At 38.2% G+C, this 21,483-nt stretch overlaps 1 protein-coding gene across 5 annotated transcripts in view; it reads left to right on the top strand.

Annotated features, from left to right (window-relative positions):
• Window positions 1-21,483, top strand: part of APBB2 (amyloid beta precursor protein binding family B member 2) — a 419,709-nt gene that overhangs the window by 261,907 nt on the left and 136,319 nt on the right. For 4 of the 5 annotated variants that reach the window (XM_072620570.1, XM_072620569.1, XM_072620571.1 and 1 more), the window contains 2 exons: window positions 16,207-16,415; window positions 21,265-21,327. In XM_072620570.1, the coding sequence (XP_072476671.1) occupies window positions 16,207-16,415; window positions 21,265-21,327 (272 nt within the window). The remainder of the gene's footprint in view (window positions 1-16,206; window positions 16,416-21,264; window positions 21,328-21,483) is intronic. The other variant, XM_072620572.1, reaches the window with a different exon arrangement.

The following is a 21,483-nucleotide window of genomic DNA, read 5'->3' as shown; positions in this document are numbered from 1 at the left end:
TAACACTGAAGTCATATTAAGGACCTTTTTTTTTTTTTTTTGGTAATCAGAACCTGTGATTTCATTGGGATGGGGAACTCCCTGTGAGGAAAAGTCCTGTATCAATGCAAATGAGCAGTTTCTTTGCCATTTACAGTAGTAAAAAGTTGCATGGGGCAGCAAGAGAGTGTGTAACTTGCCCAGAGTCTCACTTAGGCTGAATAGGAAGTTAGCTCTACCTGTACTATGCTAGGTTACCTTTATAAGAATTAAGCATTTCAAATGTAATAGTTTTTAAATTTTCTTTTAAAAGTGTATCCTCATCTTCATCCCTGATCTATGAAATAGATACCACTTACAGTATTTCATGATCTCTAATATTTGTAAATACCTACTTTTAAAACCCATATAAAAATAAATGCCTATTATACAGTAATCTTATAGGGTAGTGTAGAATGTTGGACGTAGAGTCAGAAAGACCCAGCTTAGAAACCTACCTCTGACATTTACTAGATGTGTGACCTTGGACAAGTCACTTAAATTCATTCATCTAGAAGAAGGGCTCACATGATGTAATCTAAATAAAACACTTTGCAAACTTAATATGAATCGTTATCATCATCAGTAATAGCAACAAAATGTAGTATTTTCTAAGACATGGTGTATGTGTGGGGGAGCATGGAAGCTGGCAGGTTGAATGGTATAGTCAGTGTTGTCTGATTGACCTTAGTGAATGAATGCAATTAATTCTTGCCCTGTATTTTCTAATTACCTCATATGTTTTGGTTTTCAAATTTTACATACTTCCCCCTCAGAGTCTTTTATTTTATTCTAGTTTTGGTGAATGGTATTATAAGCAACCATATATAACTTTCTTCTTCTCTTTTCCGATAGTGGATCATTTTATATTTGCATATTGTTTAGTGAACATTGGCTAAAGCCAAAATAGTCTCCAGACTATTGTAGAGGAATGTGTTGAATAATGCAGCACATTTAGTAGACAGTTTAGCTTATATCAGTCTTGTTCCATTTAATTAAGTGTTTTCACATAAAGCACCCAGAAGTCATTTGAATGAAACCATTTTCACAGATGAGTTTGTTCAAGTGAGATAATGTATGTAAAACACTTTGTAACCATAAAATACTATATGAACATGAACTCTTTTTATATAATACTTTGTTTTGAAAATAAGTGACCATGGGGCGGAGCCAAGATGGCACAGTAGAAACACACAAATACGCTAGCTCCGAACCCACTGCCCATAAAATATCTGTAAAAAAGAACTGCCAATAAATTCTGGAGCAGCAGAAGCCACAGAACAGCGGAGCGGATGAGATTTCTGTTCCAGAGAGCCTGAAAACCTCTCGCAAAAGGTCCTTCGCACTGCGGACGCGGAGCAGAGCCCAGCCCTGCGTTGGCCGCCCAGCACCGAGAGGAGATCCGAGCAGGCTTCAGGGACATAATCTCCAGCAGCCGCGTGGGTCCCTCCACCCACAGGTGACAAGGGTCGGTGAGAGGGTCTCTTTGGCGGGTCGAGAGGGGAGTGGGGTGCCCCCATAACTCAGGCCCCCTCAGGAAGCAGCAGCGGAGGTGGGAGCAGACCAGGGCTCCCCAAGCAGGCAGGAGCCCAGATCCATTGTTGAAGGTTTCTGCATAAACTCCCTGAGGGAACTGAGCCTGAGAGGCGGCCCTGCCCCCACCTGAGCATCTGAACTTGATCTCACACTGAATAGCAGCCCTGCCCCCGCAGAAGCCCTGAGGCTGGGGAGCACCATTTGAATCTCAGACCCCAAGCACTGGCTGGGTGGATCTGGAGGAGAAGTGGGTGTGAAGAGGATATTCAGAAGTCAAGTCACTGGCTGGGAAAATGCCCAGAAAAGAGAAAAAAACCAAGACTATAGAAGGTTACTTTCTTGGTGAACAGGTTTCTCCTCCCTTCCTTTCTGATGAGGAAGAACAATGCTCACCATCAGGGAAAGACACAGAAGTCAAGGCTTCTGTATCCCAGCCCACTCAATGGGCTCAGACCATGGAAGAGCTCAAAAAGAGCTCAAAAAATTTTGAAAATCATGTTAGAGAGGTGGAGGAAAAACTGGGAAGAGCAATGAAAATGCATGCAAGCAAAGTATGAACAGCAGGTCAGCACCCTGCTAAAGGAGACCCAAAAAAATGCTGAAGAAAATAACACCCTGAAAAATAGGCTAACTCAATTGGCAAAAGAGGTTCAAAAAGCCAATGAGGAGAAGAATGCTTTCAAAAGCAGAATTAGCCAAATGGAAAAGGAGATTCAAAAACTCACTGAAGAAAATAGTTCTTTCAAAATTAGAATGGAACAGATGGAGGCTAATGACTTTATGAGAAACCAAGAAATCACAAAACAAAACTAAAAGAATGAAAAAATGGAAGATAATGTGAAATATCTCATTGGAAAAACAACTGACCTGGAAAATAGATCCAGGAGAGACAATTTAAAAATTATGGGCCTACCTGAAAGCCATGATCAAAAAAAAAAGCCTAGACATCATCTTTCATGAAATTATCAAGGAAAACTGCCCTAATATTCTAGAACCAGAGGGCAAAATAAATATTGAAAGAATCCACCAATCACCACCTGAAAAAGATCCAAAAAGAGAAACTCCTAGGAACATTGTGGCCAAATTCCAGAGTTATCAGGTCAAGGAGAAAATATTGCAAGCAGCTAGAAAGAAACAATTCAAGTATTGTGGAAATACAATCAGGATAACACAAGATCTAGCAGCTTCTACATTAAGGGATAGAAGGGCATGGAATAGGATATTCCAGAAGTCAAAGGAACTAGGACTAAAACCAAGAATCACCTACCCAGCAAAACTGAGTATAATACTTCAGGGGAAAAATTGGTCTTTCAATGAAACAGAGGACTTTCAAGCATTCTTGATGAATAGACCAGAGCTCAAAAGAAAATTTGACTTTCAAACACAAGAATGAAGAGAAGCATGAAAAGGTAAACAGCAAAGAGAAGTCATAAGGGACTCACTAAAGTTGAACTGTTTACATTCCTACATGGAAAGACAATATTTGTAACTCTTGAAACATTTCAGTATCTGGGTACTGGGTGGGATTACACACACACACATGCACACGCACACGCACACACACATAGAGACAGAGTGCACAGAGTGAATTGAAGAGGATGGGATCATATCTTAAAAAAAAATGAAATCAAGCAGTGAGAGAGAAATATATGGGAGGAGAAAGGGAGAAATGGAATGGGGCAAATTATCTCTCATAAAAGAGGCAAGCAAAAGACTCATTAGTTTAGGGAAAAAGAGGGGAGGTGAGAGAAAAACATGAAGTTTACTCTCATCACATTCTATTAAAGGAAGGAATAAAATGCACAGCCATTTTGGTATGAAAACCTATCTTACAATACAGGGGGATAAGGGGATAAACAATACAATGGGGGATAAGGGGATAAACAGGGTCGGGGGGACGATGAAAGGGAGGGCATGGGGAGGAGGGTGCAATTTGAGGTCGACACTCATGGGGAGGGACAGGATCAAAAGAGAGAATAGAAGTAATTGGGGGCAGGATAGGATGGAGGGAAATATAGTTAGTCTTATACAACACGACTATTATGGAAGTCATTTGCAAAACTACACAGATTTGGCCTATATTGAATTGCTTGCCTTCCAAAGGGAGGGGATGGGGAAGGAGGGAGGAAAAGAAGTTGGAACTCAAAGTTTTAGGAACAACTGTCGAGTACTATTCTTGCCACTAGGAAATAAGAAATATAGGTAAAGGGGTATAGAAAGTTATTTGGCCCTACAGGACAGAGGAGAGGATGGAGACAAGGGCAGAGAGGAATGGTAGAGGAAACAGCAGATTGGTGATGGGGGCAATTGGAATGCTCGGTGTTTTGGGGTGGCGGGAGGGGACAAGGGGGGAGAAAATTTGGAACCCAAAATTCTGTGAAAATGAATGTTAAAAGTTAAATAAATAAATAAATTAATTAAAAAAAAAAAAAAAGAAAAGAAGTGACCATTCTTTCCAACCAGTCTTGCTGACATCCTGGAAATCACCCTTTTGATTAACTTATTTTGGCATTTCACACCATGAGATAAAGTACTTTATTTTTTTGTCATTAATGGCATTTTATCAATGTTTTGGTCACATAAATTTGCTGGAAATTTCATTTCAGTGAGTCAAATGAAAAGATACTGAAGGGGGAAAGGAGACAAAAACAAAAAAATGTCTTTTAGTGATTTTGGTGTAACATTTGTATGTGGGATTTGAGGAAGAGGAGGAAGAAAGGGAAGGAAAAGGAAAAGGAGATGAAGGACAAAGAAGATAGAAAAAAATAAGATCATCACCAGTCAATTTGGAATGAAGATATTTAAAAGAATAAAATAGATATAATTGTTGGATAGCTTAGGATCTGAAACACATCAAACTTTCTAGCTGATAGAAGCTTTGAAGAATTTTAGCAAAAAGACCTGCTGCAAGTAAAACTCATTTTAATAATATTTACTATGAACATACTTTTTTAATGAGAAAAAATATTTAAAAGAGCTTCAGCAACCAAAATGGTGCTAGAATTTTATCACACCTGTTCACGCAGTGTAACAGCAGGAAAGCCCTCATTGAGTAAAACATTTTACTTTTCACTGGCTAGACAGCTGAAATGGTTCAGACTTCACTTACAAGTATCAAGGGGTTTTAAAAGCTAACTAGCTTTCCCAGCATCTTACAGGGTACTCTCTGATTCCCTGAGCATGCAGTATGACCGCCTGAGATAGTCTTCTCCACTCTCTTGGGCTGGGTTTCCTTGTTGCTTCATTAATATTCCTGCCCCACCTCAGCTGAACGTCCCATAGGTTTCATAACAGTTCCCTTGTATTTATGGAGCCGTCATCTTCGTGAGCTAGAGCTGTCAGCCTAGGATTGATATGAAAAGTGCCGTTTTTGAGGATATATTAATAACATGTCCTGGCCAGGGAATGGAAATACAATATGGAATAGTGGAAAGAATTTGCAGTCAGAAGACCTAGTTTCAGATCCCACCTTTGATGCTACCTACCTCTGTGATCTTGGATAGTTCACTTTTTCTCTTTTAAAATCCTCATCTGTAAAGTAGGGAATTAGCCTAAATGGGCCATTCCAGGTCTAAATCCTATGAAAGAAATTATATGTAAGGGAAACTCTTCTTTGTCACAAGAGAAGACTCATCATTGTGAGTGGAGTGGAATTGGAGGGGTGAGCAAGACCATATATTTGGAAATCAGACTGATGTAAAAACAAAAGTAATCAGTAACACTTTAAAAATTGTAGGCATGGAAGATGTAGAAACAAGAATACAGTAGGAGGAGGTGATGAAAGAGAGGGAAAAGGAGGAACCAGCAGTTTAGGAAGAGGAATTTGTGAAATTTACATTTTAATAAGTTAGGCATCTGGTTTAGTCAAGTTCTTGCTGCTTGATACTGTAAGGGTGCTAGCACTTATAATGGTTCTTCCATTATATCAGAGAAGGCATTTCTTGTTCATCCCCCAGAGAGCAGGAGCAAAGTGTGGCCTGGAAGTCTGATCAGTGCAAGTTTCTTTTCCCCAGACACATAATTTGTCAGAAAGCAATTGTTGATCGTGGTATATTTCCCTGGCTGTTGAGGACAGGGATCACATTTAAATAATCTTGGTATTCCCCACAGTGCTTAGCATAGCCTTATACATAATCAATTTTCAGGATATTTTCATTTGATCGATGAATGCATTCTGCTTTGAAGTCCTATGGAGAAATTTGAGTTTATGCTGCAGGCATTGTTATATCCAGAATCTCACACCATGCCTCCCTTCTTTTCCCTTACATGTCTCCACTGCCAGGTAGAAAATCACAACTGCTTTTTGACGTTAATTGGTTTTTCTGCTGACTCTTTGTGTGAATTCATTGGGGTTCATAGGATGCAGTGTAAACCAGGGCCCCTACTTCAGCCCTGTTGCATCTTTTGGCAGCCTGCCCCTTGAGTGGCTACCCCAGGGCCAGACCAGTAGCACACCCCTGCCTGTAGGCTGATTAGACAGGGCAGGACAAATGTTCTTTCTGTTCTGTGGGCCTTCACAGATGTGTTTCTGTTTTAAGGCCAAGTATTGCTTTTGGCTCAAGAATGCTTTAGCACAAGGGAGATTTTGTTATGCTCCCAGCGGTGCTATTTATACACTGACTTCCTAACCACTGCTTCCTGCTCCCCTCTGTAAAGAGCCACAAAAGCACTGGAATGCTTCTGAGTAGTCTCAGGATATATGTATGGATTTCAAAACTTTAGGATTAGCATGGAAAATGGCACCAGTGTTTTCTCCATTACATCTGAGGCCTTAGGGAATAGGGAAGTTATGATCTTTACTAGAGTATGTCTCTGAAATTTGATTGTCGCCCTCAATCCATTTTCCAGGGATCTTAGCGTTTGATCTTGACATTTAACACCTTTTCCAAAAGGGAGAAGTCTGGAAAAGACTTTTGACTAGAGATAATATTTATTTCTTTAATATTTTCAATTGCCTCATATTTCACTAAAAAAATTAAAGACATTTGCCTCTTTTCCCTTCCTCTTCATCCTCAGATGTCTTCTCCTACTGTCTTAACCCCTGCCTCACATGAAGAGTTGGTGCTTCTCCTTGCAAGGAAAACTCCTCACCTTGGGCGTGTTCCCCATTGGTTTACCCTTGATTCAATACTATCGCATCTTCTCTAATAGATTATACTCTCTATCAGCTCCATTGTCTCTTTTCATCATTTATTCCCTTGCTACTGAATGCTTCTTTGATGCTTACGAACACACCCACGTCTCCCTCATTCTCAAAAATCAAAAAACAAACCCAAGAACTTTCACTTGATCCATCCATCCAAGATGGCTCCCAACTTCATCAACTCAACTGAAGCTGCTTGTTCCAAAATTACCAGTGATTTCTTTGAATATATGTATTATTTATTTCTTGTTAACATTCATTTTTTTTAAAAATTGAGTTCCTGAATTCTCCCCCTTGGTCCAGTCCCTCCCCCACCCACTGAGAAGCAATGATATAAGTTATACGTGAGAAATCATGGAAAATATTTTTCCGTATTAGCTATGTTACAAAAAAAGTAGGCAAGAAAAATAAAGTGAAAAAACCATGCTTCAGTCTGCACTCAGAGCTTATCAGTTCTCACTCTGCAGGTGGATAGCATTTTTCATCATGAGTCCTTTGGAATTGTCTTGGACCAATAATCTCTTAATAGCCTTTCCTCAATCCTGATCTTTCTTGCCTAGCTCTCTGCAGCCTTTGATGCTTTTTGATCTCCTTTCTCCTTGATACATTCTTCTCTCTAGCTTTTCATGATGTTGCTCTCTTCCGGTTGTCCTGTCTGTCTAACTGTTCTTTCTTGGTCTTCTTTGCTGGATCTGTATCCGGGTCATACCTACACACAGGTGTCCCACTGGCCTCTGTCCTGGACTCTCTTTTCTTTTTCCTCTATACTCTTTTGCTTGGTGATCTCATCAACTCCTACAGATTCAATACTCTCTATGTAGATGATTCTCCAATCTTTGTCCAGCCTTAACTAAGCTCTCTCTTGACTTTCAGACTTACAATTCCAGTGACCCATTGGACATCTCAAACTGGATATCCCATAGATCTTAATATGTCCAAAATTAACTCATTGTTTTCCTCCCAAACACTCTACACCTTGCTAACTTCCCTCTCCCTGAGAGCACCAAACATCTTCCCAGTCACTCAGGTGTGCAATCTAGGTGCCATTTTCTCCCCTTTTTCCTCCTGTATCCTACCCTATATACAGTCTGCTGCCAAGTCTTGTATCCTCTTCTATCCTCTGACACTGCCCCTGCCCTGGTGCAGATCCTTATTGCCTCATTATTGTAATATTTTTCTCATTGGGTTCCCTCCCTGAAATCTCTCCCTGCTCTACTCCATCCTCCACTAAGATATCAAATTGATCTTCCTAAAGCACAAGTCTGACCACGTTACCCATTGGGACCCACCTCTCCCATTCAGTAAATTTCACTTTGTACCTATTATCTCTAGGATCAAGTATAAAATTCGCTGTTTAATTTTTAAAACCCTTAAACCTGGTCCTTTGCTAACTTTCCAGTCTACTTACAACTCACTCCCCTCCTTGTACCATAAGGTCCAGTGACACAAGACCCTTATCTCTTATACCATGTTCATTCGCCATGCCTGAAATACTCTGCCTCCTCACCTCTGCCTTCTGGCTTCTCTGGCTTCCTTCAGTCCCACCTTCCACCTTTTTGGATCCCCCTAATGCTCATTCTTTCCCTCTCAAATTATTTCATGTTTATCATGTCTTCACCTTGTCTGTATATAGTTGTTTGCATGTTATCTGACCCCATTAGATTGTGAGCCCTCTGAGGACATCAACTGTTTTTGCTTTGCTTCTCATCCCTAGGGATTAACAGAGTGCCTGGCACATGGTAGGCACTTAATAAATGCTTGTTAACTTTATTTTGACTAAAAATGAGGCTTTTAATGTGCTTTCACACTTCGACACAAGCCCTGCTTCAGATATAGACTGTCTCTGTGACCCTGGGCACATCATTTAACCTTAAAGTTCTCTAAGCAACTATGCAAGACAATTTGTTATTGAGAAAATGGCACCCTGCATTGTTAGGAATTTATTTACCTAGTTGTTCCATGTACTAGTGAAGTAACTGAACCAGTCCCCATCCTGTCTCCATTAATGTTGAGTTTTACAATTTTAAAGGGTTTTCCTCACAAACACCCTTATGAAGGTATGTTATCATTCTCATTTTATAGATGAGGACAACTGGACTCAAAGAGGGTTTGACTTAGTGGAGGTTGTGTGGCTGCTATGTGTTAGACTCCAGATCATCTTCTGAATATGTTGTTTTCTTTCCACACTATACCCGGCTGCCTTCCTACTACAAGAATAATAACTACTTAGACTTATATAGTGCCCAAACCAAAACCAAAAAAACCCAACCCTGCTGGATAGGTAATAAAATGAATGAACATTTATTTTATTTGTTTTCAGTTTTCAACAATCACTTCCATAAGTCTTAAATTTTCTTCCCCTTCCTTTCTTTTCCCTCCCCGAGATGGCAAGTAGTCTTATATGGGTTCTACACATACTGAATGAACATTTAGTAAGTACTTAATTTATACCAAGCACTATGCTAAGCACTGGAGATTCAAATACAAATGCAGACCAAGTATTGTAATCCCCGTGTAGTTTATGCTTGTTAAATATTTTTTCTTGAATGTTGAACGAATGATGCATGGACACTTTATTTTTTTTTAATTATTGTAAAAGAGAAATCATTCTAACAGGGATTAAGGACTTCCCTGCTTTCTTAAACAGAGTATGCTGAACATAATTCATTCTATCTCTCTCCCACCTACTCTTTTAATCCTTTGAAATAACTGATTCAGCAAGATCCCAGAAAAGGTGGGTGGGAATAGGGACAAGAAAGCAGATTAGCCTTGAGGTGGGACCCTTCTTCTTCCAATACATGACAAATGGAAGAGAGGATGGGTCAAGATGCAGAGACATTTTAAAGTGTTAAGGAATCTCCAGACAGACATTTTGAAGGGGAAATGAGAGAAAAATGTAAAAGTAAAATATACCAGATGGCTTCTGTCTTCTCAGTACAATTGGAGGTGAGATTGTTTCAAAGTAGGGAAGTGTTTCCTACACATTGTACATTGTTGTTTATAGTTATCATAATAAATATTATGTGTACATATATATGCTTCTAGAAACTTTGACAATTAGTACTTTAAAAAATTGACACAAAAATAAAAAGAATTGTTCATATATTTTAACGTAATATTTAGTAATATATCCTTTTTAATCTTCTCTCTGTCTTTTTCCTTCTCTCTGTCTGTAACCTATTTTTCAGTGTTATCTTATTTGGCCATCTATGACATCATAGATTTGGCCACCTGACATTCTGAGATACGGAATGGGTAGGTGATTTCTAATTCATGTTGATCTCTGGTTATTTTTCTTATCTGGAAATTTAAATTTCATTATGCAGTTGGTTTTGTGGTGCTTTTCTGCTCTGAAGGAGCTCGTTCTTTCCGTCTGCTATTCAAACCATCATACCCAAATACCATTTAATTTTATTTAGGGCACTATGGTCTTTTGGTCTTTTACTTAGGAATCTTTGCGTTTCTTTCTTTGTCCATTACTTAACTTTCCAGAGCTTTTAACTTGACCAAGGAACTTATGAATTATCAATTCTTATACCATGAGACTCACTAGACAAATTGAAACAAATTAGGGATACAGTGAGTAAAATATTCAGTTTGATGTGGGTCATGACTTCTTTCCCTTTGAGATGAAGAGCTGATGCCATAGCATACACCCTACTCTTTTCTCTTTAACAGCTGGGAATATTGAAGTGAAATCTTTGAAGACTTGACTTCTGTGAGGGAAATGATTTCTGAACCAGGAACCCAGAGTAAAAGAACAGCTGGGAAATACAGTTCCTCTTCTCTTTGTCCAGGAAGATGGCTCAAGTCAGTTGCTCCTTTCCTTTCCTTCACCCTCCCCCCTTCCTTTTCCTTTCTATGCCCTCCACTCAAATCTATGGTCTTTTCACTAAGAAAACTCATTGTTTTGAACTCATTAGGAATATTCTCTACTTCTAATAATTTAATTATTCAGGTGATATGAGGAAAATGCATCAAGAAGTATCATCATGTAATGTATGGAGAACTTGTCTCAAAGTCTGGAAGGGCCTGGGTTGAAATCCCACTTCTGTTATATACTGGCTGTTCAGCGTTGGGTGGATCAGCCAATCTTTCAGTACCCTGGTGAACTCTCTCAGACTGTGAGTTACAGAGCAGGCTATAATGGGAAAGGAAGTTATCCTATATAAGTGAATATCCTGTATCTTATATCAAAGAAATAACAGATAAAGTTAAGAAACAGAAAGAATTTTTTTAAAAGAAGGAAAATACATCCAGTCACCCCTCTTTAAAGTTCCTCTTTCTCTTTACCCTTTTTGTTTTTCTCCTTTATTAAAGGAAGAGGTGACCTTCTTCTTATTTAGATTCTAAACTGTACTATTATCTTTAAAACAAAATTTCATTGATGGTCTTTTGTTTTCACTTGGCTTAAACTTTCCCTGGTGTCTATCTCTCTTTGCTCTCTCAGAGAACCATTCTTTATATCAGAGTTGGTTGGTTTTTTAAAGAGGAAAAAAAGGGGAAAAACCAGTAAAACCAATCAATATGTTTTTAAAAATCTGACAATACATGCAGTTGATTTGGACTCTTGATCATCCCCTCCACCTTTCCTGGGATTCTGAGGTAATGTCGCCATCTTTATTTTGGTGTTATAGCTTATCTCTACCTCCCAGTACTCAGGAAGTGGCAAGTGTTCCATCTCTAGAACCTGATGTGAAGAGAGAGAGTAAGGAAATAGGATTCAGTAGAGCAGAACTCCATAATAGGCAGGACTGGAAAAAGTGGCTTTGATAGGTGGCTCAAGATTGTCTTGGTTTCTATGTGCTGATTTTTCCTTCTCTTATAAATACCTCTTCCCTAAAGACTCTCTAGTAAACTGCTTAGCTTTAGACTCTTCTAAACAAGAAAAAGCCTTTCCAGGCCTTGTTAATGCTAGTGCCTTGCCTCTGAGATGGTCTTCCATACTTCCACTATACACATGTGTTTGTGGTTGTTTGTTCCTTGTGACCCTTAGGAATGTAAGACCCTTGAGGGTGGGGACTGTTTTTTTCTTCCCACTTTGTATCTTCAATACTTAGCATAGTGCCTGTCTCATACTAGGTACTTAATAAATAATTGTTGAAGCAACATTGTGCAATGACTAACTTTGATAGACTTATCAAAACATTTCCATATTAGCTGTGTTGCAAAAGAAAATCCAAGAAAAATAAAGTTAAAGAAAAGTATAGTTCAATCTGCATGCAGAGTTCCTCAGTTCTCTCTCTAGAAGTGGATAACATTTTTCATCATGGTTCCTTTGGAATTGTCTTGGATCATTATCTTATATAGGGCTTTTGAAGCACATTACATACATTTTCATATTTGAGACTGCAAAAACAAAAAACCTATGAAGTAGGTATTACAGATACTATCTTCATTTTTTCAGATGAGGAATGAGTTAAATATTTTATAGTAGATCTGGTCTTAAAATAATACTCTTCAAACTTTAGTCCAAGTTAGTGAAACCACATTGGCCCTTTCCCTAAGTTCCTAATGATTTCTCACTGTGGGTAGGAATATCCAGATGTTATGCACACATGCTAATTCTCCAGCTGTTTTATACAACAGGGATAAATGAATGATACTGGAGACTTGAGAAACTTCAGAGGCTTTTGCAGATGACTGCATTCTATTTTGTACCCAGGTTGCATGGTTGTGTTATACACCTAAAGGGGGAGAGGGTCCAAACCCTAGGGTGATAAGCTTTTCCTAAGCTTTTCCTGGAAGGTCTCCATTTTTCCTTCTTTCCCCCATTTGGAACACCAAAGAAAACCCCCAACTGATCTAATAAACAAAAAAACCTAATGAACATAACCACATGTTTGTTTCAAGTTGTTTCTGCAAATTTTGGGTGACTTAAAATTATTTAATCTTGCTTAATTTCCTGAGGAAAAAAATTTCCATGATAATTCGAGACACATGGCAGTTCTGCTGTTGCCAAGTTTAAACTAGAAAACTGAATGCTGATGTCAAGAGATTGCACGAATACACATCTGTGCCCATAGTCTTGGTGAAGCTTAATCAACATCTTTGTGTGGTTGCTTTTTTTCTTGTTGTGCTGCGGTAATAGCTCTAGTGTTGCCTGCCCACATCATGTGATGACATTTGCACGTGAAGATAAAGGAACATAAACACATTTTAATTTCAATCGCATTTTCAAATTGGCTGCAGGCTTTTGCTGCACAGAGCTGCACCTTGTACTTAGAGAACAGTGATTCTCACCGTTAACAGTTTGGTCTTGTCATTTTCACTAGCTGTTGAGATCCTTCCACCTGCCTTCAGAGTCCCCCAGGTCCTCGTCTCCATTTCCCCATTCTAGTATCCTTTTCTCCTCATTGTTCAATTCAGCGTATGTTTATGAGGTGCCTAATATTGCAAGATGCAACAGGAGGGGCTCAGATGCCCCCCAAAATATAAATAGATCCTATCTTCATGGAGCATACTTTCAATTGTGAAGACACAAGATGGGGTCACCTTCTACAGGAAACCTTTGCCAATCTCCATCACTTAATTCTGGTGTCTTCTCTCTGTTAGTTATTTCCTGTTTATCCTGTAAATAGCTTGTTTCTACATGATTCTTTATATAATGTCTTCTCTATTAGAGAAGGGCAGGGACTGCCTTTGTTTCTATACCCAGCACTTGGCTCCAAGCCTGGCGCATAAGAGCCTGGCACATAGTGCTTCCTAAATGTGTGTTGACTGACTCATTTACTTGCATACATGAATTTAAACATGAAGTAGACATAAAATAATACAATGTGATTTCGAGAGGGAGAGATTGTTACCAAAGGGCGTCCATAAAATTCTCCTATTTGGAGTGGCACTTGAGGTATGTGTTGAAGGGATTACAAGCAAAGGATGGAAGGAGAGAGGGGTATATCACAAATAGAGGAGCTTCTCATGCAGAAGCACAGGATGGGAGATGAATTGTAATATAATGGGAAAAAGTAGAAGGCCAGTATGAATGGTAGAGGAGACAATAGGAAAAAACTAAAGAAAGATCAGTGAAGTTGTATTAGGAAAGGCCTTACGTGTCAAAGTGTGACAGGTTCAGAGCTATGCTTTAAAAATATCCATTTGAAGACTCTGTAGAAGGGAGATGGGTATGAAAGAAGGGAGACCCATTCAGAAAGCATTGCAGAAGACTAGGTGAGAGGTGATGAAAGCTTATACTAGGTTAGAGAGGAGGGGTGTGGGAACAAGCATTACTTAGCCTACTTTGTGCTAAGAACTGCGCTAAGCTCTTCACAAATATTAACTTAATTTTCTCCTCTCAACAACCCTAGGAAACAGGTTATTATCGCAGTTTTTACAGATGAGGAAATTGAGGCAGATAGAGGCTAACTAGCATGTTCCAGGGTCACATAGCTGGTAAGTGTCTGAGGTGGAATTTGAAGTCCAGCGTTCCTAACTCCAGGCCCAATACTTTATCCACTATGCCACTTAGCTGAATAGAGAGAAGGTGACAAATATGAGAGATGTTTGTAAAGTATGATCAGCTAGACTTGGCTACTGATTGCATTTGGGGAGTGAGAATGAGTGACAAATCAAAGATGACTTCAAGGCTGGGAAAATACATGACTGGAAGGACAGCAGTACCTTCTGGATTGTTAGGCATTTAACTCACAATGCCTCCAAAAGGCCAAGAACACAATTAAAAAAAAAGGGTTTGACAGATATAACTAACTCATCATCAGCATGGGGTGAGCTGGCCTCTGTCATATAAACTTAGTCTGAATGTCAGCGTTTTGTCTTTTTGTGATAACTTAAATTCACATACGTTACAGCAAAAGCTCCAAGCTGCCCACGGACAGTAATGTACAAGGTAGCACCATTTTAAAATAAAGGAAGGTACATACAACTTTCAGATGTGGCCAAGAGCCTACAAGAGCCTACAGCATCCTCAGATCAGCTTGCTAGTCTGCTTTTATTGAGGGCCTCCTAGGTGCAGGGTCAAACTTCAGGACAGAAGAGAGAGCTGAAAAAGAAATTCCTTCCTGATAGGACCTTAAAGGTTAATGGGAAAGATAAGATGAATACTACTAAAAAGGACATTTTGGTAAATGAAATAGTTAGAACCATGGTAACAGAACCAGGATAATTTATTTGTGCAGTCTTGGCAAGGTTTGAAAACTTCCTTCTTCTTGCATTTCAATAGGATGCCTGCCCTGTCTGCCACTAGAGGAGGCTTCTTAAGCTTTTTTGGGTCATGGAGCCCTTTGGCAGCCTCCTGAAGCCTAGAGATCTCTTCTCACAATCATCTTTTTAATCTTCTTGGATCCCAGGTTAAGAACTCCTGACTAGGGGCTTTTGCCAAAACACATGCAACTGGATATATCACAAAATACATGTGCTGTGAAAAGTGCTGTTTTCTGGCATGAAAATACTTGTGCATTCGGGACTGTAGGATCATAGATGTACAGTTGGAATGGTTTTGAGGGTCATCTAGTCCATTCCAAGAGGTCAGGGACTGTCTTTTGTCTAGCTTGTATTCCTCCTACTTCTCAGATTGCCTGACACATAGTAGGTGATCAATAAATTTTAGTTGACTAACTGACCTCCTTGAGTTTTATTTTTTTCTGATGAAGAAAGAGTCCCACAAAAGTGAAATGATCTGCCTAAGGTCACCCAGATCATGAGTTACAGTGTTGGAACTCAAACCTAGGTCCTCTGATTCCAACTCCAGCATCCTTTCCAAAAATAGGATAGTTTACCTCATTGTGACCCTCTGCCTATTTCTCCTAGGTGACTGTGCTTTGACAATATATAGACCTTTCTCTCCCCCTGAACACTTGCAAATTAATATGTAGTTGTATGTAGTATGTAATATATATGTGCAGTATCCTTCTGTATAGGAAAAACAGTAACAACTGAATATCTTGGCATGGTTGTCAGCAGTCAAAAGATTTTATCACCCTAAAGTTCAATGTACTATTCAATGTACTAAGTAAGGGCTTGTAAATTGTTCACATTCCAACTGCTTCCCACAGCACGGCCATGGTTGTATTACAGTTTCATTATATCTAACAACAAGATCCTGATTTTAAACTCAGTTAATTATGAAAACCTCCCTTTTGGCTTTATGTCTTAATAGTCAGCGTCAAGTCGAAGTGAGTACATGTATATGTCTGTGTGACTTGTACTTTGTTGAGTTATTTAGTGATTGACATGTTACCTGTACTTGGAATACCCTGAGTTTTTGATGGTTCCACTTAGATAGATGTTTCCAGGTGTTAAGTGCTATCTTATGGCTTTTCATCTTTCCTTCTTTCTCCAGGTTTCTCCAGGTTTGATTTCTGTCTTCAAATATTTTCTCTAACCTGACTTGTCTTCCCAGGATGACAGGTTATTTCTGTTCTGAATACCAGGTTTATAGGTTTACTAGATGTACACCTGGTATATTACCTCTACTCTTACTAAAGCTGGAAGGACATAATGTGTTTTTTCCCCTTTTAATAAACCTACTTTTGTTTACTTCTACTTCCCAGCGGACATATGGAGTGATCATTCATTTCAAACGGATCCAGATTTGCCACCTGGATGGAAAAAAATCTGTGATATTGCCGGGATTTATTACTGGCACATACCAACAGGAACAACTCAGTGGGAACGCCCTGTCTCCATCCCAGCAGATCTTCAGGGCTCAAGAAAAGGGTCCCTTAGTTCTGTAACCCCATCTCCCACCCCAGAGAATGAGGTAAATCTTTTAAATAGTTTATTCTATTGACAATAACATAGCACATCTCTTTTAACCAGTTGCTCCTACCCAAACAGGTCATTGAGGTAAGCTTTAGTTATAGTATATATTGGATTTAAAGTGTGAATAATGTTCTCTTTTTGTGAATGAAATTACTGTCCACTTTCCATAGTTTTTGTTCTTAATGACTCTTAGTCTTATGAAGCAACATAGCAAATACAATGAGTATAGTAAAGTGATTATTTCCCTAGAGTATTATTTTACTCTGCATATACGAACTGCATTAAATATTTACATGCCAAATAAAGCTACTTAGCTTATTGTGACCCTTATCAACCTTTGGTTGGTAGGGATAGTGGATAGAATCTGTCAATGCAATAACACTTAAGATTCTTCAGATGACTAATTTTCACTAAAACATCAAATGTCCTGAGGATTTTCAATGGTAGAACTGAAACTATTTTGGCAGTAAAGTTTAGTATCATAAACTTTTAGTGTTCAACTTCAGTTTGGTCTTTAAGGAAAAGATGTGAAGATTTTTTAAAATCTATAAATGATACATACTTTGAAAATGACTCAAATACTACTCAGAGAGGTATTTATTGCAATATAGTGAGTAGAGAGATGGTTTTGGAATCAAGAAAACCTTGAGGACAGGAACAGTTTGTTTTAATATTTCCAGCACCTTGGACAGTACTCCTGCACAGAGTAGGTGTTAGTAAAAGCTTGCAACCACTACCACCAGTACCCTTGTGTTATTAGACTGAGTCCTGAATCTCTTTTTACTACCATACAAGATTGACATTTTTCAGAAAGTTTCCAGAAAATGGCATCCTCTAGCTTCCCTTGGCAACAAGGTTCAGATTGTAATTACAGTTGGATAAGAAGACATTCTCTTCTTAATCTAATTTGTATAATCTCTAACTTGTATCATAGTACAACTTGTTTAGAAACTCAATCACTTGAGGGAAATAATGGCTAGAATTTATATAGTATTTTAAGGTTTGTAAAATGCATTACATATCTTATCTCATTTGATCCTCTTTACAACCTTGTGAGGTAGGCGCTGTTATCCTCATTTTACAGATGAGGAAACTCATCCTCATTGGGTTTAAGTGACTGACCCACGTTTACATAGCTGGTAAGTGTCTGAGACCTGACTCAGTCTTTCTGACTCCAGGTCCAGCCCCTAGCTGCATAGGAAAAGTCAGGAGGGAAATGGAATTCTAAAACAAGACACATTGGTAATATATGCTCCAACATTTCCATGAGTTTTTGAAGCTTAGTGAAATCCTGGACACAAGGATTCACTGCCAACATGAAGGTTCTACATTTCACATTCAGAAGTCTATTTTGAACGTGTTGATGATTTTTCTGCTACACATTCAAAAAGCATTTTTGGGAAGTTTACAAACTGGACATGAAATGTTTGTTGCTGAAATTTCTTCCCTAATTCATTTGTATGAAATGATCCCCTAAACCACTTGGATTCTGAGTTTTAGAAGCAGAGAAGAAAGAAAATCATATAAAATGTCTTTAGCCTTGCTTTTTTTTTTCACCCTGACATGTATAATGGTATTCTAGTAGCCTGAAATTGTGCCTCAGTGAGTTTCCAAAGTACTCCTAGGAAGTACCCTTAGATCTAGGCATTAGAAAAGATGAAAGCTATTGATTTCCTATGTTACAGATGGGTGATACCTTCTGATACAGCATATGAAATTCCACTATCAATGTGCCATCCTAAAGATTATTGTTTCATCATTTTTAGAAGATTCATGGCCCAGATGCAAGTGGCAATTTACTTAGAGTTTTTAAAATCATAGAGCTGGAAGGACCTTAGAAAACAGCTAATTCAGCTTCTTCACTTTTCAGATGAGGAAACTGAGCTCTGGAAAACTTCAGCAGCTTATTTACATGGGTATATATAAGACTTATATAGTGAGTAAGGAGTAGAGGGAAGCCTAAAGTGCATGGCTCCTGTTTCCTAATTCAAAGTTCATTTTAATTTTACTACTCCTCTATGGAAGAGTATATATATGGAAGAGGAAATCAAATGCATTCACTAGACTGCTTCTTACTGTTTCTCTGAATTATGTTTATGTGATCTACTACTGTGTTCACCCAATAAAATGTGAGGAATCCCAAAAGGTGTCAAGGAGGAAATATATTAGCATGAATGAAATGTCCCATAGAATAGTGCCTGTGCTGTGGGTATTTACAGTGGCTGAGCCCAGCATTCAGAAAATACTACCTTATGCCATGGAGACTGTGAGCAGGGTTCTCTCAAGCCTTAGCAGAATTTGAACCCTAGGAATAGAAGGAAGGATACTTTTAGATTCATAAACATTTATCAAATCTGTTACCAGGTCAGTTCAACAACCGTTTCTTTTTTTTTTTTTTTAAATCACATTTCTGAATTGTGCTAGTAATGAGTATATTTGGTTCATGGAAATCCCTTCTAAGACCTGAAAAGAAAAAAAAATTAATCTTAATAGAAAAGCACCCTAGAGTTCCATTATAACATTGTCTTTGCCAGCAGATGGGAATCCAGTATGGGGGACACACTTCCCTGTAGTACTGATTCTTTAGTGATCAATGTTATAGAAATATATCTAGTGTATGTCTGTGTGTATACATGTACACATGCATACATATCTATACATAGGCCTTCATATGCGAAGTACTGTTCTAAAAGTCATAAATTATATTATTAGGCAGCTAGATGGCACAGTGGATGGAGAACTGAATCTGGGGTCAAGAATACCTAATTCAAATTCAGCCTCATTCATATCTTAGCTTTGTGACTCTGGGCAAATCATTTAACCTCTGCTTTCCTCAGTTTCCTCATTTGTAAAATGGGGATCATAACAGGACCACTGCACGTTCCCCCACCCCCTGCCCAAGGTTGTTTGAGAATCAAAGAAGATAATGTTTGTAAAGTGCTTAGCATAGTGCCTGGCACATAATAGATCCTTAATAGATGGTTTTTTCCTTCAGCATCCTCTTTTAGGGAAAGGACTTTGAAATTATTTCTAATGATTCACATCTTCCAAGATCTCTCCCCACCCCAAATCACTCTTAGAACCAAGAGCTCTGGCTCTGGAGTTAGTGGAAGTGGGTTAAAAGCGTGCCTCTGACACTATCTGTATGACCTTGGACAAGTCCCTTAACCTCCTTAATTTTTTGTTGTTGTTTCTACAACTTGCCTTTCTCCTTTCTATCTTACTCTTCATGCTAGTCTTTGAAGTTATCATTACTGCATTCATTTTTACCTCTTTGCAAAAGCATGTTACTTGCTAAGTCCAATAAATCATTTGACATCTTTTGACATTCAGCTTAAGTCAGTATTTTAAAAAATAATGAGATTTTTGACATCTTAATATCTTCTTATTTAAAGAGTAGTATTAGTTTTGAAATTTTTCAGGCCATGGTCAGTGAAGCATTTGAATGTTCAGTAAATGCTTCTCAATGCCCCTTCCTGCATTCCCCTCTCTCCTTTTTAGAGAGTTCATTTCAGAAAATAAATATAGTAATCTGAATTCTCCCATGCTTTAAAGAGTTTCATGTTCTGGGCACCTAAGAAAAATTAAAAAAACAAAAATAAAAGCTTGTTGAATTGAATGGTACAACCCTGATAAAAGATTTCGGTCCCACATGATTCTGATTTTATGCTTGCTTCAGATTAAAGAATGCTGATTTTAGCAGTTTTAACTTTCAGTACCTTTTACCTTTTTCAAAAAAAATCACTGTCTCCTATAGACTTGAAAATTTTTAATCACAGTTATTTTTAATGCTATAAAGAGAAAGAAGTTCCATTTTTATTTTAATAAAACTTTTATCAGACAGGCTCAATTGTTTACTGAGCACCCAATAAAGTAGATTTTTTTTTTTTTTGACAAATCTGGTTCTGGGGATTTTAAGGTGTACAAATTCATCAAAGTATCCACAGGTTTTATTATTTTCTATTATTCCTGTTCAATATTGAAGAAAACATCTGTATATTTGTTCAGTTTGGTGGAAGGCAAAAATATTGGGTGTTTCTGAGATTTGAGAAGGAAGGAGCTGTTTGGACTGAAGCAGCTGTCGTAACAGTTCTCCTGACAAACCATTGCTTTTTGCTTTGTACTGTGCTCTAAGGAAATAATTTCATAACCAAAAAATGTTTTAAGCCATGAGAGCCTGTGGTATTGCATGAAGATAGTGCTTTTTATCAGTTGAAGGAAGCTGCGTTATATTATTTACAGCTATTTTTGTTGCACTGAGTTGCAGTGAGAAGTCTGTTTGTTCTCCCTACTAATCACCTTTTCCCCTCATTGTCTTTTTTTCTTCCTTTAATGTGAAAATAAGTTGACTTCAGCATTCTGTTTCCTTTTATTTGAGTGTTGCCAAATCCTTTACAGCATATTTTAAGTCTCATCATTAATGCCTACCCTATTCTCCAATTAAAATTCTGTTTTATAAAGAGGAAGTTAGATGGAGGCTTAGGTATAGCATTCATACTTGGAAGCATTGATTGTGTTTGATTTCGAGATCACATTTAGAAAATAGCTTCATTGTCTGTTTCTAATACATGTGGACTTTTTCCTTGTTCCAATCATTTGTTTTGGTAAGTAGTTGTAGAACCATTTTCCCCTCCTGCCCCTTCCTCCTCCCTTCCCCATTCTAGTTAAATTCCTCTCCAGTTGCCATTCTAGAATTGACTAACTAGTTAAAGTTAGAGTTGATCTGTTCCCTAACTCATCCCGTGAATACCAATGCTAACAACAGTGTCTTGTGTTTTTTTTTGTTTTTTTTTTTTAATTTTATTTTATCAATGTGCTTCTTCCTATGTGAATAATTACATGTCTAGAAACAGCCATGGAGTGATTTTGCTGTTCTGAATGGGGGAAAGATTAATAGTGACATTTGGAAGGCAAGTATATTGTCAGATTTTAGCACATTTAATACTGTATATTTTTCCTTTTTTTTCTTTTTGCATGGCTGTGGCTGTATAATTTTCTTCTTCATGAATACCATTCATATTACAGGGATAGAATGATTGGGGTTCTTACAAGGGATGTCCAGCTCA

This window comes from Notamacropus eugenii, chromosome 6 (assembly GCF_028372415.1).
Source record: "Notamacropus eugenii isolate mMacEug1 chromosome 6, mMacEug1.pri_v2, whole genome shotgun sequence".
In the NCBI taxonomy this organism is placed as follows: Eukaryota; Metazoa; Chordata; class Mammalia; order Diprotodontia; family Macropodidae; genus Notamacropus; species Notamacropus eugenii.
Note: the sequence above shows the minus strand (reverse complement) of the source record. Positions and strands in the feature narration are given on the sequence as shown.